Source organism: Catharus ustulatus, chromosome 16 (genome assembly GCF_009819885.2).
Source record: "Catharus ustulatus isolate bCatUst1 chromosome 16, bCatUst1.pri.v2, whole genome shotgun sequence".
Classification (NCBI taxonomy): Eukaryota; Metazoa; Chordata; class Aves; order Passeriformes; family Turdidae; genus Catharus; species Catharus ustulatus.
Window position 1 is genome coordinate 15,973,808 of NC_046236.1, and position 16,716 is coordinate 15,990,523.

The 16,716-nt window shown below is 45.1% G+C and overlaps 2 protein-coding genes across 4 annotated transcripts in view; both read left to right on the forward strand.

Annotated features, from left to right (window-relative positions):
* On the forward strand, positions 1-10,598 carry LOC122149437 (E3 ubiquitin-protein ligase RBBP6-like). 2 transcript variants are annotated; one of them, XM_042779770.1, is made up of 4 exons: positions 1-203; positions 6,271-6,370; positions 8,191-8,229; positions 8,863-10,598. In XM_042779770.1, the coding sequence occupies exons 1-4, from the start codon at positions 38-40 to the stop codon at positions 8,972-8,974; spliced, it is 417 nt and encodes a 138-aa protein (XP_042635704.1). In that variant the 5' UTR covers positions 1-37; the 3' UTR covers positions 8,975-10,598. The 2 variants fall into 2 exon arrangements, with proteins under 2 accessions (XP_042635704.1, XP_042635705.1); XM_042779771.1 differs by lacking the exon at positions 8,191-8,229.
* Positions 8,236-16,716, forward strand: part of LOC117003633 (E3 ubiquitin-protein ligase RBBP6) — a 19,792-nt gene continuing 11,311 nt past the window's right edge. Inside the window, exons 1-5 of one of the 2 annotated variants that reach the window (XM_033073653.2) lie at positions 8,236-8,899; positions 13,391-13,435; positions 15,790-15,878; positions 15,999-16,095; positions 16,317-16,456. In XM_033073653.2, the coding sequence (XP_032929544.2) occupies positions 15,841-15,878; positions 15,999-16,095; positions 16,317-16,456 (275 nt within the window). In that variant the 5' untranslated portion in view covers positions 8,236-8,899; positions 13,391-13,435; positions 15,790-15,840. Of the gene's footprint in view, positions 8,900-10,687; positions 13,436-15,789; positions 15,879-15,998; positions 16,096-16,316; positions 16,457-16,716 lie in introns of those variants that run through there. The other variant, XM_042779769.1, reaches the window with a different exon arrangement.

A 16,716-nucleotide genomic window follows, 5' to 3' on the forward strand; every position in this document is an offset into this window, starting at 1 on the left:
CCCGCCGCGCCGGAGCGGGCGCCGCCCGCGCCCCGCCATGTCGTGCGTGCATTACAAGTTCTCCTCCAAGCTCAACTATGACACGGTCACCTTCGACGGGCTGCACATCTCCCTGAGCGACCTCAAGCGCCAGATCATGGGCCGGGAGAAGCTGAAGGCGGCCGACTGCGACCTGCAGATCACCAACGCGCAGACCAAAGAAGGTGCGTGGGGTTCGGGGGCTGCGCTGACGGAGCGGTGGCTGCCGTGGGCTCAGAGCTGTTCCTTTGTAGCTGCTGCTCTCACTCAGCTCCGTCCGAGCAGTGCTGCGTGCGGAGCACGGCTTCGTGTGCGGCCGTGCTACAAAAGTTTTGGTTTCCTGGAGTTGTAGGTAAAATGGGGGAGTGGGGGACGAGAGGGTGTCCTACCGTGAATAACCTGCCGGCTTTCTTTGAAATCTGGTAGAGGAATGTGAAGGTGATAAGAGTATAGCACATGGCTAATTTGAATGGGAAAAAAACAAAGCGTGTTTGAGGACTGAAGTTTGTCTTCAACTTTTGCCCCCCTTCATTGGAAGGAGCTTTGCAGCATTTTTTACCCGCCTTTCATTGAAGGGAGTGCCCCTTGCAGTAATTGCTTGGGAGCACCAATTTGTATCGGGTGTATCACCGACTTACAATTCCTGCAGACCTTTAAAGCCTCTTGCAGAGTCAGCAAGAGTTCTGTGTAGCAGAATTACTCTTGGGAATTCCTGGGTAATGTGAGCTTCCCAAACAAAGGACACCGTGATTTGGTACTGCTGAGCATCGTTTCATCATTCTTGTCTAATTTATTGTTTTTCTTGCTGGCACTTAGTGTTTGCTGTATCAGGACAGTGCTGAAGTTTTATGGCAGAACATTTACAGTGAATATGTGTAAGAAACGTTCTTCGGGAAGTCATAAATTTGCATCAGTCTAATAAATAGTGCTTGATTCTGCAGTGTGAATGTGGGCTTTTGTTACTATGATGCTTCAATTTGATAATCTGCCATCCTGATACGTTTAAATGTGATTAAAGACTTCGGAGTGTGACTTTTCAGAAATAAAAAGAATTGTGTTTTCATTCCGTCAACCTTTTTATTTCCCCCTCCTCCCCTGCCGTGGTTGTGTGTCTCAGTAGTTCTTTAAAATATGTACTGGTGGTTTTTTCTCTTTCAGTGTTGTGTTGAAGTTTAAAGAGAATGCTGTGTAACTTCAGCCCTGACCTTCAGAGGGGTTGGAGTTGAAGCATCTATTTATCTACAGATATTTAAATCATTTCCAGGAGAGTGTGGAGAGACTTCCCAGCACAGCATTAGGGGTGCAGGGGATGCTGTTGTGTTGGAGCGCAGAAATGTTGGATTTTTGTGACAGTATTGAGTGAAGTTGTGGAAAGCTTTTGAAGGCTGGGTTTGGTTTGCTGCGAGGGCTGTGCTGGGGAGGTCCCTGGCTGTGCCCAGAGCTCTGGGCTCCCAGGAGCAGTGGCTGCTGTCCCTGGCTGTGCCCAGAGCTCTGGGCTCCCAGGAGCAGTGGCTGCTGTCCCTGCCTGTGCCCAGGGCTCTGGGCTCCCAGGAGCAGTGGCTGCTGTCCCTGGCTGTGCCCAGGGCTCTGGGCTCTCAGGAGCAGTGGCTGCTGTCCCTGGCTGTGCCCACAGTTTTGGGCTCTGGGCTCCCAGGAGCAGTGGCTGCTGTCCCTGGCTGTGCCCGCAGTTCTGAGGCTCCCAGGAGCAGTGGCTGCTGTCCCTGCCTGTGCCCGCAGTTCTGGGGCTCCCAGGAGCAGTGGCTGCTGTCCCTGGCTGTGCCCAGGGTTCTGGGCTCCCAGGAGCAGTGGCTGCTGTCCCTGGCTCTGCCCAGGGCTCTGGGGCTCTGAGCTCCCAGGAGCAGTGGCTGCTGTCCCTGGCTGTGCCCGCAGTTTTGGGCTCTGGGCTCCCAGGAGCAGTGGCTGCTGTCCCTGGCTGTGCCCGCAGTTCTGGGGCTCTGGGCTCCCAGGAGCAGTGGCTGCTGTCCCTGGCTGTGCCCAGGGCTCTGGGCTCTCAGGAGCAGTGGCTGCTGTCCCTGGCTGTGCCCGCAGTTTTGGGCTCTGGGCTCCCAGGAGCAGTGGCTGCTGTTCCTGGCTGTGCCCGCAGTTTTGGGCTCTGGGCTCCCAGGAGCAGTGGCTGCTGTCCCTGGCTGTGCCCAGGGCTCTGAGCTCCCAGGAGCAGTGGCTGCTGTCCCTGCCTGTGCCCGCAGTTCTGGGCTCCCAGGAGCAGTGGCTGCTGTCCCTGCCTGTGCCCGCAGTTCTGGGCTCCCAGGAGCAGTGGCTGCTGTCCCTGGCTGTGCCCAGGGCTCTGGGGCTCTGGGCTCCCAGGAGCAGTGGCTGCTCTCACCCGGGGCTGGGAACGGAGCCTTGGCTGGGAGGGAGCTGGGCTGGAGCCCCGCTGTGGGAACAGAACAACTGCTTTGAAACAGGCCAAACACACGGGGCTTGTTGGAGCTGGTGAACAGAAAGCAAAGTTGTTAAGGAGACAGATACTCATAAAGGTCACCTCGTAAAGTGTTACTGCAGCATCCGTGGTACCAGATTTACTGGGGGGTTACTTGTTGGTAACTGGAGTCCAGGGGAGGAGAAGTGTTTGCCTCACTGGAAGGTGTTCGATGTGGTGCTGCCTCAAGGTGAAGTTAAAAAAGCGTTGTCCTGGGTCCTGTAGGCAGGTTGTGTTTTACTTTAACCTCTGCAAAATTAATATTAAATTATAAACATACAACTGTGTCAAATACATCATTTAAAATTCTGTATTAGTGGCACAGATGCTTATTGAAGCTTTCCTAAGGGTGTTTTCCATGTGAAAAGGCAAAATTCCCTCTGTGGTTTGCAGAGCATAGCTAGAGAATGTATTTCCAGAATTTATGTCTGTCAAATCTTTGGTTTATATGCATAAATCTCAGTTTTTATTAGCAGAGGTAGATGCTTAAATCAACCTGCAGAAATTAAAATAACAACTAGACCGAGATGTTCTACCTAAGTGGGATGTTAGGAATTCTTGTGTGGACAGAAGCATTGGGTTTTTGTAACTTTGTCTATTCAGGAGTCCTGAGTACATGTTAAAATGATCTTTGGAAAGGACAAAGCGAGCCATGGGTGAAGATGTGCTGCATATTCAGATTGCTCCAAGACCCTGTAAGCTTTTACAGTTCTGGAGCTGTTTGTTTTCCTAATGTGAAGCTAGCAATAGGAGTGCTGCTAACTTGCTATCGAGGCATGTTCTCAGGAGTGGTGCTTTTAAACTTGCCTCCATGCCATTGGATCTGGGCTTGTTTACCTGTCCTCTGTACCAGGTGTTCCCAGAGCTGTGGAAGAGCTGCAGGCTCCACAACTGAGGTTTCTCCAGTGTTCTTTCCTGCACTGTGACACTGAAACAGAACACTTGGAAAACTTACAGGGCAAAATAGAGAGAAAATAAACCCAAAACTTTGCTCTGATCTGGTGTGGGATGGCTGAATGGTTTTAAGGCAGAGTAGTGCTCAGGCACTTCAGCCCCACGCTGACACCACAGCAGAGCCAAGAGGAGCCTGCAGCAGGGTGCTGTAATGGGATTAATGACTGGAAGCAGGGTGGATTTGATTGACTCATCCCTTCAGAGCAGAGCAGTGCAGGTTCCCTGGGCTGTTTGGCCTCCTGAGCCGGCTTGTTCCAGAAATGATGATGTGCTGCTGTAGATGAGATCAGGGGTTCCTGTTCTGGGAGAGCAGAAAATCCAACAGGACTGGCCCAGTCTGTTACTCAGGAAGTTTCAAACTGGCTGTGGCCAGCTACAGCAATGGCTTGTCCTGTCCCAAAGTGAGCAAGTGGGGTGATGAGAGCAAAGTTAAACAACATGGGAACTTTTGCCAGTGATTTCTTTATAGCATACATAAACACAAATTAGTAAAACTAGCAGAAATTCTCATCATAGATAAATTAAAAGGCGGGGGCTTTAAATCACTCATGCAATGTGAAGCAGCATAAACTTGCCAGCAAATCTGAGCTCTCTGCACTTAACTGTTAGAAGGTTGCAGGCACTAATGCAGTAGTTGCTGTCAGATTTCTGTGTCATGTGAGGCAGCAGTCAGGGTAGCTGCTGTTAACTAGTTTACCTCCATTCATGCCTTCAAGTACTTCTTTCTCTGGACTCTCAAGCTAGTGTTTTCTTGTGGGATAAATAGCAAGTTTGGTTGTTGTGTCTCTTCTGCTCTTGACTTTAATATCCAGATCCATCTTTGTTTTTGCAGGCATTTTGGGTTAATTGGGTACTTTTAATCACAGCTCAGATGGACAAATTCCAGTAGCCACTTCCCAGCTATCACTGGTGGTAAAACAAGCTTGTGCTGGATGGGAGTGGGAATGAACAATGTTGTTCCCTCTGGCTTTGAGCATTTCTGTTGGAGCTCTGCTTGAACAAGTGTGGGCAGTAGCTGTGTGGAGTCATGGAGAGACAGGGACAGGGCTGTGCAGGTCCTGGCCTTGTGAGGCTCTGCCCAGGGAATATTGGTGCCCATGAGGAGCAGGGTCCTGTTGGGAGCTGCCAGTTTAACCTGAAAGCCTTCTTGTGAAGCCACTGTTGCTAATCTTGTCTCTCTGAAATCAAGTCCAGTGATTTGTGATCTGGACCAGAAAGAAAGAACACTTCTGTTTGACCCTGGTCCACAAGCAGGAACAGCTGCTCTGGGCTTCTAGAAGTGCAGCTGAACCATCTTCAGGTGTTTGTCTCAGCCTCAGCACTGAGCTCCTCCATCAGGAAGTGCCAGTGCAGCCTCTCTTGGCTGTGTGAGCAGCAGGGCTCAGGGCTTGTGTCAGGATGTGACTTCTGTAAGAGCTGCTGTTCCTGTCACTGCTAGTCCTTTCACAGTTTTAGATAACTCTGCAGTCCAGAGGAGTCTCCCTGTTTGGTCCCCTGGGGGGAAGATCAGGAATTAGTTTCAGCTAAGTGATTTCTCAGTTTTCTGAAGAAATGTTCTGTTAGTTGGAAATAGAAGTGAAATTTTAATTTCATGGTTGAAGTGATGTCTTCTGCTAGGTATGGTTTGGTCTAAGGAAGGTTCCTGCCTGTAGGAATAATATACTGAAAAATGGAGCATAAATTGTGTTATATTTTGTGTGTGATCACTGAGCAAACTCATCCTGGCAGAGCTTGACTGGATACACAGCAGCTCTGGGTTTCAGACCAGTGTTCTGATTCAGTCTGTGGAGGTAAGGGATTGGAATAGCTAACACTGCAGGCACATCACAGGGAAGGACTGCTTTGCAGTATTTACTCATACCCAGCCTGTGTAAGTCCCACATAAAAACCATTCTTATGGAGAGGGCTTTGCATTTTAAGCTTATTCGGAGTGCGTGAGAGTTGGATTTTTGTTTGGGCCTTATGTGAAAGGTCAGAGGGCTTTTCTTCTCTTTGGACAAGCAGCACAGTACAGGCCAGGGCAGAGCAGGCTCCAGGCACATGCTGTTTTCCAAAGGCTTTTCAAGGCTGCCTTCAAAAGTCATTGCATTTAAGTCCCTCTTCTCTACAGAGAGTGCAAAGAATTTGTATCCCTTTGGTTAATCCAGGCTGGATGGTGAGCTTAAGGGGGGAGGTGCCACTTGAGTTGGAGCCATTTCTGTCCTACTTGTGAAAGCAGAAAATGCCCAAGTTTTTGTGCTCCAAGCTGCAGTGCTGCCAGTTTCAGTTGCATTTCTGTGTCAGGCCCTGAGCAGCTGCCCAGCCTGCCTGGGGAGGGTGCAGCTCCAAGCTCACAGCTGGTGCTTCTGCAGCTCTGCCAGGCCTGAGAGGGGAGTCAGGAGTGCTTAACACACTGAAAGCACTGCTGCAGAGTCCCTGCTTTAACCAGTGCCTGGCTTGTTCAGGACAAACAGAAACTTTAGAGTCTGGTTTATGCAGGTGTGGCTTGGCTTTGGTTTGTTTCTCTCCAGAGATCTCTTGGTTTCATAGTCAGACAGCAGCAAAAACAGCTTAAAACAGATTGGGGAAAAACCTCATGCATTATCAGACTCTGCTTTAGTGTAATTTGAAACTATTTTGCTCTTGGCATTCAAACTAACTTGAAAAACTGAAAATTATTTTGCTGCTTGTGTTTGATAATCAAACCTGAGGATTCCTTGACAGGTGTTGTTGGTGTATTGAGAGGATGAAAGCCTGATGTTATGTATAAAATTTTGCTTTTAGATCTGTACAGTGATTCTCAAAAGTGCTCTGTCTTACATATTAAATACATTCTTACAAATTGACTAATGTTTTTTCTGTACTGATGTTGTTTCCAGAATACACTGATGACAGTGCTCTGATTCCCAAGAACTCATCGGTGATTGTGAGGAGAATCCCCATTGGAGGAGTTAAAGCTACCAGCAAAACTTATGTAATGTAAGTACTGCAAACATCCTCTGCTGTGGGAGGGCTCAGTGTGCCCCCCTTGTTCTTGCCAGCACCTGCAGGGGCACTGGGCTTGTACCTTGCTTGTTAAAGCTGCTGCTGGTGTTTGGTGTCATGGGGTAGATTTCAGTGTGTCTGTCCCAAAGGAGACTTGGATTTGGGTGTTCAGGCAGCAGCAGTGGTAACTTTGGAGATGATTCTGTTGAGTTTGGTTTGGGGTTTATTTTTCTGAGATTCAAGTGCAGATCCTGTTTCCTCTACATGGGGAGATTCCTTATTCTGTGTGTGCCTTTTTAACAAAGGCAGGTACACATTGTAGTGTAAACTTAGCATTTGTTCCTGTCTCAGAGGAGTTTGGCTCCGGGTGTTGGACTGTGCCCTGTGTTTGGGGGAGGTGGGGCAGGGTATGACAGGTGTTTTTCTGCCTCAGATCTGGGGGGGTTTATAGTAGTTGTAGAGGAAAAAGCAAAGGTTGCCAGGTGGTGAACCATGCAAACAAGAAGTTTCATTCCTAAGTGTTTCCTGTGCATTTCCTGAACACACAGTATCTGTTTGAGGCAAGAGAAAAAGAACCATGCCCTAAAGGGTGCTGGCTCTTGTGCAAGTGCCATGAAGGAACAGTTTATCCTGTCCAGACTCAAATCTCAGAAGCAGTTTAGCACATTACCAAATGTGCTGGTTACCTTTCTGAGTCTGTCTGTACCCAGGCTGGAATGTGTGCTCCAGGTTTTAATTCTGTATTTCTAAGGTTTGCACCTGATTCTCTGTCCTCAGTATTGATTAAAATCACAGATACTCAAATGCAGTCCTGGCTACAGGATTATTGCTGCACTGATGTTTTCATGCAGTCCAGCTCTAGAATAGCTACATCAGCTCTGTTAGAAGGGGCATGTTTTTCAACCTCCTTAAAGCCATGCCTCTTCACCACCAGCAGGAGATATTATTAGCTTGTGGTTTTGCCATGTCTTTCTAATGTTGGTTCTCAATACCCTGAGGAGTTAGTGTGTGTCTTGAACAAACAATACAGCAACATCCTGGTACCCATGAACCATTTGCAAGCAAAAAACCCCAAATGGAAGTGGCTCTGCATGTAACCTTGGGGCGTGTTCCTGCAGGAGTTGGTGCAGTTTCTGCCTGTCCCTCAGGGTTCTGCACCCACAGCTTTGTGCCTGTAAACTCAGCCTGGCTCTGGGGCTCATTTCAGCTGGGTGCTGTCCTGCCAGTGCACCCTGCCTGCTGTGAAAAGCCCTCCAAAGAATCAGAGATTCTGTCAACACTGCTGTGGGGATCAGGAGAGAGCAGCACTGCTGGGGTGCAGTTGAAAATGAAGCAGACACATGAGCTGGAAACACTGCAGGAACCCCTGGTGGTGTGGGTGATGCTGGGATGGGGAATGTCTGCTGCAGTGGTGGAGAGCCCTTCAGAAAGGCATCGCTCACCTGGCAGTAAATGCTGAACCGCTGCTGTGTGGTAATCCAAAGTATTTCCCTGTATTTCCTCACCTTCAGGAGGTGTCATTGGGAGCCTGGGGGGGTTTAGCAGTGGCAGGAAGCTGAGCCTCTCCATTGGCATGTGGATTCCCCAGCCTTTGCGTTGCTTCTGCTCATGGGGCTCTGGATGATGCGTGGTTGTTTGTCAGCTCTCAGTGGCTGCATGTGTGGTTCATGGTGAGGAGCATGCAGGTCCACACCACCGAGTATGTGGAATCTCAGCAAGTTTTCAAATGTAATAATATTTCCTAAAATATTGTAACATATTCAAGATCATCTTATAGCAAATTCTGGCAATTAAGACCTTTTTTTTTGTCACAGGACTCCTAAATCGCACAAAATCCTAGAAACTACTTTCAGGTGACATTTCTACTACTACTTTTAGTCAATATAGCATATGTAACATGTTTAATATTTTGGCACTTTGATGGCTAAGTATTGTAGATCTCTGAACACAGTGCTTGGGCTTCCACAAAGAAACACTGTTCTAGAGACTGTGCTGCTGACACTGTTGTGTTGCCCCTTTGTCACATGACTGTTTGTCACTCGAGCAAACTCGCACTTGTAGATTATCCCTGTTCTTTCCTAGAAACTGAAGCCCTGTGCCTGGTACCTGTGTGTCACACCAGGGATGTACATGTTGGCCAAAGCTGCCCCGTGCTTTGGGGATTGATTATTTCAGAACACAGAGCTCTAGTACAGACCTCATGGATTTGGTACTTAGAGGGCAGAGACAAAATGTCTGAGGACTTCCTCTTGCACTGTTGTGTTCTAGATCTGTAAGTCTTGAGTAATTTGTGAGAATGTAGAAATGTGATTTTGGGGGGTTTTTTAGTTGCACTGGGCATACCAAGAGGGAACAGTTTATGTTACAAATGAATGTCTACATTGACTAGAGTATTGGAGCATAATGTGTTGTTCAGGTTCTGGAATCTTTGTGTGGGGTACAAGTGATTTGTTTTAAATTCTGATCACCTTTATTTCTTCTTCTAGAAGTCGAAGTGAGCCAGTGAGTGGAACATCAAAAGCAGTATGTAAAAACACAATCTCACACTTTTTTTCCTACACACTGCACTTAGTTCTAAACAATGCAGCCTTTTATTAATTTGCCAAACGTTAACTTAATATATTTTCCAGTAAAACCTAGTGTATGTTGTAAATACATTGTATTTGATCCAGCATAGTAAAAACTGGGTAATGCCATCATTTGCAGAGTTCTAATGTGAATATTGGTATTTGTGCCTAGTAATGCATTGTATTTCATATTGAATATGCCAGAATCTCTCCTGTATGACTCTGTGTTGTACAGATAATGTATGATCGTTTCCAGATCCTGTAGGCTGGAGGTTTGCACACTGAACATGGTGCCATGTTCTACATCTGTCTGTCTATAGCTAGTGATATGTATGTTTGTATAGGTTGTTGTGTGCTTTTTGTTTCTTGCAATAAAAACTGTTTGGAGTGTATTTTTTGCCATTTTCACATTGTATCACTTAGCTTTTGTTTTTAAATACCTTTTTTTTGCCTAATGGTTTTTGAAAATGTTATCAAAAACCACTGAGAAATCATTATTGTGAAACTTGGTGCTGTTCCTTACTTTTGACTTGGGGGTTCAAACAAATACCAAACCCAGCATATCCCAGATGTTTGCAGGACAGTTCTGTGCAGCTAAATGACTCCTTCTTGTGTCCTTAAATATTTGGGTATTTGTTCCTAAAAGTGTATAATTGAAGTGCTATTGTTTGGGCCCCCCTGAGTACAGAAATGTCTTTAATAGCCTGACGTGAATTTCAATATCGCTGCTACACAGAGTGGTATTCTAAAGTTCTGATTTGATCTCTCCCCTTTATCTGGTGAAGCAGTTTAGTTCAACAGTTTGTCTGCAAATGACAATATGTAACACAAATTTTGGCACCAAGTTAGAGCCTGGGGTATTTGGGGGTGAAATCCCTGTCACTTTTCTAATCTTGTGCCTGCAGCACATTTTTGGGTCTGGGTGACTCCAGGGCTGGCTGCTGCTGTAATTCCCAAAGGTGAAGCCTTTCTTTAGTATACCACCACTTGGAATTCACAATTGGAAAAGGGGCAGCATTTTCCTTCAGGTTTGCAAACCCTTGTACTGCTGCTAACATTTAACCCCACATGGAAACCCGTGCCTGGCCATGGGCAGATCTCGGTACTGTGTGCAACTGTGCTTTTCCAATAGTCCCTAGAGTATCAAAGTGCTGTTTGCTGGGGTTCATTTTTTATCTTTATTTTAAGTATAACTGCTTCTCCTTCACTAGACTGGTGTGAGGCATTACACTAACCCTGGATCATTGGTTCTGATCACTTGATCAGCTATTAGGATAACTTAATCTAGAAATTCCTGAACTCCGGGGCTGTGTTCCGGGAAGAATACAGCCTCTGGTTCCCATGGAAACAATCAACTTCAAATCAAAAACTTGCTGTGTGTAGGTCTAAAACCACTAAATGTGACATCCATAATTCTACTGCTGATTGGTTGAATTCCTTTTGGAGATGAATGCCTCTCATTGGGAGTTGGAGTTAGCTGAACTGGCCCAGTGACCCTAGCAGTTAATGTAATGCATTTGTGTAATCCACGTTTATAGTATTTGATCTAATTCAGATGGGTTTTTATTTCTTGAAAACAGTTCTTTTTCTTTTTGTTTACTAGCATGTGTATAAACACAAACCACATGTTCATAAATAAAGTTAACATTCTTTTAGCCTCGTGTGTTCCCTGGCATGTCTGTATTACATTTTCAGTAGCATCTTACCATAAGCTAACGTAGATGTGTCAAAAAGAAAAAAGGAAAAACCCCCGAGTGGGAGGGAAGACAGTGTGAGTGAGAACTAACAGCAGGAAGGGAAAAGCAAAGCCATTCCCTGGTGTGCTCTGGCTGTCCCTGGTCTGGGAGGGTGGAAGCCTTGCATCCCTCTGTCCAGGCCCTCACTGGAAAAGCCCTGCAGCCTCAGCAGCTTCTGGGGCTGGACACACAAATAGTTCATTCTTAAAGCTAGCTCAGCTCTTGGTCTGGGGGGATTGTTTTCCCTTTGTTGGTTTTTTTTTTAAACACATATTTCTGGATGTATTTCAGAGCAGAAGCTGGGTCTTGTGTAGCTGGAGTAAATCACTAGGAATCTTGTCAGTTATTGATGGGGAGTAAGGCTGCAAGGTTAAAATCAGTTCTCTTTTTTAAAGGATGCACAAAAGCTTCTTCTCTTCAGTATTTTTTCATTGTCATGCTCTTCTGCCAGCTGCCATCCCACCCTTGGCACTGCTTTGGGGTCGGTGTCTCGTCCTTTGGGCCCCTGGAGCTGTGGAAGGCTGAGCTGTGCTCCTTGGTTTAGCACCACTGGGCACAGCTGGAGCCTCCTGGCTGAACTTTGTGCAGCCAAGCTCCTGCTTGGGGGGCAGGCCTGGAATTGCAGTGCAGCCTCCAGCAGTGAATCAGCCTTTTCCTCCTCTTTGCTGTCCCCTTGCCTGCTTGGCTTCCTGTTGGTTTCTGTTCACTCTGCTGCACAACGTGGGAGTTAAAACAAGTTTAGGGTTTGGGGGTAACTTCTTCTGGGCTGTTTTTGGTTTGTTTGTATTTTTTAAAAATACTTCTGCAGTGTTGTTTTAGGGTTACCTACAAATTCATGGAGATGTTGTTGTTTCTACTTGACTGTTTTGAGGGACTGCCAGGAAGTACTTTGGTATAAATTTAAAAGGAACAAAATTGGCAGAAATGTAGGATGGTTGAAAGATGGCCATGGGCAGATGCACTGAAGATACATTAGTTATCTGTTTGCTGCTTTTGGTAACTGCTCAGTATCAACTCCTTTAAGAAATTAGACTGTTGCCTGCAGGCTGTATAATAGCAGCTGCCAAAAAAAGTAGAGGAAAGAATTAATAGTTTATTAACTGTTGTGTTTCGGTTCCTGGTCAGTACTAGACCATTTAATGCTAGAGCTTTCCTAATTTCTTGCTTGTTTCTGAAAAAATACAAAATTGTAGCTGTGCCTGCCCTGAGAGAGCACTGGCCTGCTTTTTCATGTGTAAAAGAGTGGCATATGGAGCATGAGGCTTCAGAATGCTTGTGCAGGTCTCCTTTTGAACAGAACTGGGTACAAAGCATTCTGGAGGGAAGGAGAGGTGAATCTTGTGGTAAGACTTGCAGTGGAATGAAAATCTTTTTGTCTAGCTCTCTGTGTTCCTCTCCAAAGACACAAGAGCTCTTCAGTCAGTAATGCAGGAATGCTCTGTGTGCTTTCCTGAAAACAGGAGAGGAGCAACTCACTGGTGTGAGGAATCATCTTGTGCATGGAAATACTTTTTCCCAGTCTGCTAAAATTGCTCCCTTCAATTCTCTGCTACATGAGGTATTAAAGACAGGACCTTTTTTAAGGAAAGATTTTAATCTCTTTGCTGACCTGTGTAGTGACTTCTTGGAGAGCTGTTCTGTTCACATGATGAATATTCAGTCTGCATTTTCGAGCAGTTTAGATGTAATAAGCAGTGATTCAAGTGTCTTTCTGGTACTGTTGTGCTAGCTCAAGTGCTGTTCATGGCATGATAATATTCAATATACTGCAGAAGGAACTAGATCGAGGTAACCTTTTTGCTTGTGGCAAAACTGCTCTTCAGCACTAGTTCTCTGGCTTCTGTTCCTGAGAGCTGTTCCATAGGCAGCTGGGAGGAGAAAAATGGAGACAAAAATTCCAGCCTTGCGCTCTGAATCCATGTTTTTATCATCAAGACTATGCTTTGCACTTTCCTTTGTTCATTTAGCACTGGGCTGCTCTTAAAGATCAGGTTTGGTCTGATTGCAAGGAATCATCTAAATTGTCACTGATTTGGGTGATAGGGCCTAGTAACATGCAGGAAATCAGTTTTCTCAATTTTTATAGTCCACTCTGTCCTTATAAACACCTTTGTGTAAATGATTTAAGCAGTTGGTTTTTCTCCAGACAAAGTGGCAGGTTGTGGCTGCTGTTCTAGATTGGCTTTTATTTGGGTTTATTTGGTACTGACAGGAGAGACAGAGTTTGTGTTTTGGAGCTGCTGGGGATGGCCTTCATTCTGACAGGGAGGTGTGGGTTCACAAAATATCACTGTGTGCATGTAGAAATTATGAGACACTCACTGATTCATTTACAGACTACACTAGTATTATGTTACCTTCAGTGATTCTTCTTCCTCAATTAAGCTTAAAGATTTTTAAATATCCTTTTTAGCTGAAAATTGGCAGCTTCCTTGCCCTTTTGAAAGAGATCCCTCTCTGAGATATTCTGAGCAATAAGTGGATCTCCAGTGGGGTTGGTTATTTTAATTCCTTCTCATAAGCATGTAGATACTCTTAAACCATCATAGATTTGGAGTTTGTTTTGTATAAATACAGATTACACTGGGTTGGGATTTCCTTTGGGTGACACTCAGGGGGATATAGTGCAGACATTCAGACTATAGTAGAGGTTAACTATTGCTGTGTTTTGACTGTAGAACTTGAATATGTGTTTAATTTTTTGTGAACAGATTGATGACTCTTCTGCATCTATTTCTCTGGCCCAGCTTACTAAGGTATATATATATTCTTGTCAAATACTTTAAAAAGTGTTTGCTTCCTATTTTTAAATTGATACTGTGATCTATAGGTGAATAACTGTTGTAATTGGAAAGCCCCCTTTAATTTTTATTAACTTAAAGTATTTATTTTAACTTTAAAATGTGTGTATATTTTGATACTATCCTGTAAAGAGTAGTTCCCAGTTTGGGAAGATAGAAGGGGAGTACCTTATCAGCCTCAGCATAATGTTGCAGTATTACTCATCCTCAAGACACAAAGAAGAAGCTCTTCAGAAGCTGTTTTACCGTTTCTCATACGTTTCATTAATTTTGCCTTGGAAACTAACCCAGTTTGTACAGAAGAATTTAATTGGCTGTAAGTTGCGGACATTCCAGGGGGGTGTGACCAGCCACAGGAGAAGCGGTTCTGTACCATGGACAATTGCATGGCTATTTTTGACCCCCTAGTCATAGTTACAGACCCATTCTCTGAATGCTGCACAGTTCCATGAATTGTGGCATCTATACAGTGGACAACCCGATCTAATTTGTTTGAACGCAGACTGTGTAGATTGTGTAAATGTACCTCATTGTTTATAGGAATATACCAATGTGTATGTGTGGCATCTGAGCAGCTGTGACCTTCTGAAACTGTTGTAATGCCATGTTTTGCTCGGGAACTGCTTGCATTTTTGCTCACCAATGTGTAATTTGTCTGGGAAAGCACTAGTGACTGCGCTGTGTGGACAGGCGAGTGCTCAAGCACCAGTCCCTGAAGCTACAGGCAGGAGAGCAGGCAGGGCCTGGGGCACAGCAGCTAGTCAGTTTTGGTCATCAAGAGAAGGGCTGGAGTTCATTTCTGATATAAAGAAATCTCTTCCCACTGGTAACTTTTCCCCTCCTCACTGCAGAAATTAAATTGCATACATTTGGCAATAAAACCCCCATTATATATATAAATATTTCTAGTTTGGAAAGTAGCCACCCAAAGAACTGACCCCCATTAGTGCTGTCCCTAAATGTGTCCTCGGCTCTGTAACCTCATGTGAAGTTTTACTCTAAAATGTGCAAAGCTGTCCAAGGGGTGGGGGTGCTCATTTAAGCTTTTGAGGCTATTGAAGCATTTCAGAAAGATGCAGGAGGATGACACCAAGTGGCTCAGCACTGTCACTCCCTCCAGTGGCTCTAGTGCAGCCCGGCTCAGCACGGAGGCAATGTGTTAACAGTTCTCTGGTGATTATTACTATGTATGAAATGCCATATTTGAATTTTGGTCTATTCCTACTAATGTTTTGTGGCTTTTGGATGTGTTTTGTAAACCGTTTGGGTTCAAACAAATTAGTCAAGTACTATCTGTAAAGTTTTCTGTAACTGTTAATGGAAATGGTTTCATAGTTGGCGATCCGGATTCTGTTACTGTGGAGAAACACTGTGTATGTGAAACAACCATTTAATAAAATGTTGAAACTAGTTGGTTGCTTTTGTGAATGAATGCATACAAAACTAAACCATGAGTGCTTGAGCTGAGTGATAGGTGCTTGAAGGCCCAAGTCATTTACAGTCACTCCCTTAGACCCTGCTTGTATCTGGACTAGTGTGTAATGCAAACATTTGAACAAATACGACTTAAAAATCAGCTGGCTTCAGTAATTGGAAGATCTAGTTGTGCAGAAGGTTTATATTACAATTTGTGTGTTAAAAGGACATAGCTAACTGGAAAAAAACTGCAGATTGTCTTCACAGGAAGAAGTTAGGGGAACATGCAGTTTGAACTGCCTGCAGCTCCTGCTGGCAAATTTCTGCTGGAAGGAATTTTGCCTTACTGAGAGATTGTAAAATCCTTTGGTCCTTTTAATACTTGTGTGTCTGAAGCTGAGTTTCAGCCAGCAAACCTAACTGCCCACCTCTGCAGTTCTGTGTCCTTTTAATACTGCAAAATGTAAATAATGCTGCTTGTATCCATCTCAATTCCTTGTCCAGTGGAGAGCTTCTCCTGCACATAGTCTGGAGCTTAAAAATCAGTGTAAAAATACTGGATATTGTTGTTTATGTACACATAGCTTCAGTCCTCTGAAGGAAATTGGATTGGTTACACAAGTCTTGCTGTAAGGTACAAACAGAGCCTAAGGTTTGAGTGCCCAGGAGTGCTCTTTTCTAGTAGGTTCTCAGGCACATAAACATCATGTCATGGCATAAGGACTCCCCAGACCATCTTCAGTCCAAATCTGTTTGGTATAAGCAGCTGCTCTCATGCAAGCTTAGCTAGTGTAGTGCTGCTCTTTACAGGATTGGATGAGTGGTGTTGTCTTGGGCTGCGTGGGCTTAAATGTGTTTCTAATGTGTGTGTCAAATAATTGCCTGTTGCACAGACTGCCAATCTGGCTGAAGCCAATGCTTCCGAGGAGGATAAAATAAAAGCTATGATGACACAGTCTGGCCATGAATATGATCCAGTCAAGTAAGTGTTGCTAATGTGAAACTTGTTCTTTGAAGTTGATGTAAAAATTGTAGAGATGGTTTGTTTTAAACAAGAAAGACACATGAATCTCTTTTCCTTTTTTCCCCCCAAAACTTGTAGTTACATGAAGAAACCCGTGGGGCCACCTCCACCCTCCTACACCTGTTTTCGCTGTGGCAAACCTGGGCACTACATAAAGAACTGTCCAACCAATGGGGTAAGACCTGGGGGACTTGGGGGGTGCTCACTTTGTAATTTTTATCTGGATAGTTACATAACAAACGTGAATACTCACAGTAAGAATTGTGTCTCTTGGTGTGAAATACAGAGGTTACATGGCAGTGTTGCAAAACCCTTTGGATTCAAGAAAAACTGAAAGTAGTCACTGAAATCTCATTTGCAGTGTGGGCCTTGAGATGTGTCTGCATTTCTTAACAGGACAAAAATTTCGAGTCTGTTCCCAGAATTAAAAAAAGCACAGGAATTCCCAGAAGTTTTATGATGGAGGTGAAGGACCCCAACACGAAGGGTGCCATGCTGACCAACACTGGGAAATACGCAATTCCAACCATAGATGCGTAAGTGTGGGATTGCCTGGGCTGATCCACAGGGGAACAAGAGAAACCAGGGGAAGGGCAGGGGTGGAGGTGCAGCCACATGGGCCAGCTCTGAACTGTGGGGAGGAACATTGGCACTGGATCTCAGCTTTGCAATCCATGCTGTTAAAATGGGGGTCCTGCTGCTCCCGCCCCTGGGAGCTGGTTAAACGTGGGCTGTGCTGAGAGCATTTCTGCAGAACATCTCAGCAGCATTTGTAGCTGGGATTGTTCTCTCATTG

What these genes read in the sequence shown, in the direction of transcription:
- LOC122149437 (XM_042779770.1), top strand. Translation starts at nt 38, where the DNA reads ATGTCGTGCGTGCATTACAAGTTCTCCTCCAAGCTCAACTATGACACG. An exon ending in ACCAGCAAAACTTATGTAAT is followed by an intron (nt 6,371 to 8,190) that starts GTAAGTACTGCA and finishes TTTTTGTCACAG; the next exon opens with GACTCCTAAATCGCACAAAA. An exon ending in ATCCTAGAAACTACTTTCAG is followed by an intron (nt 8,230 to 8,862) that starts GTGACATTTCTA and finishes TTCTTCTTCTAG; the next exon opens with AAGTCGAAGTGAGCCAGTGA.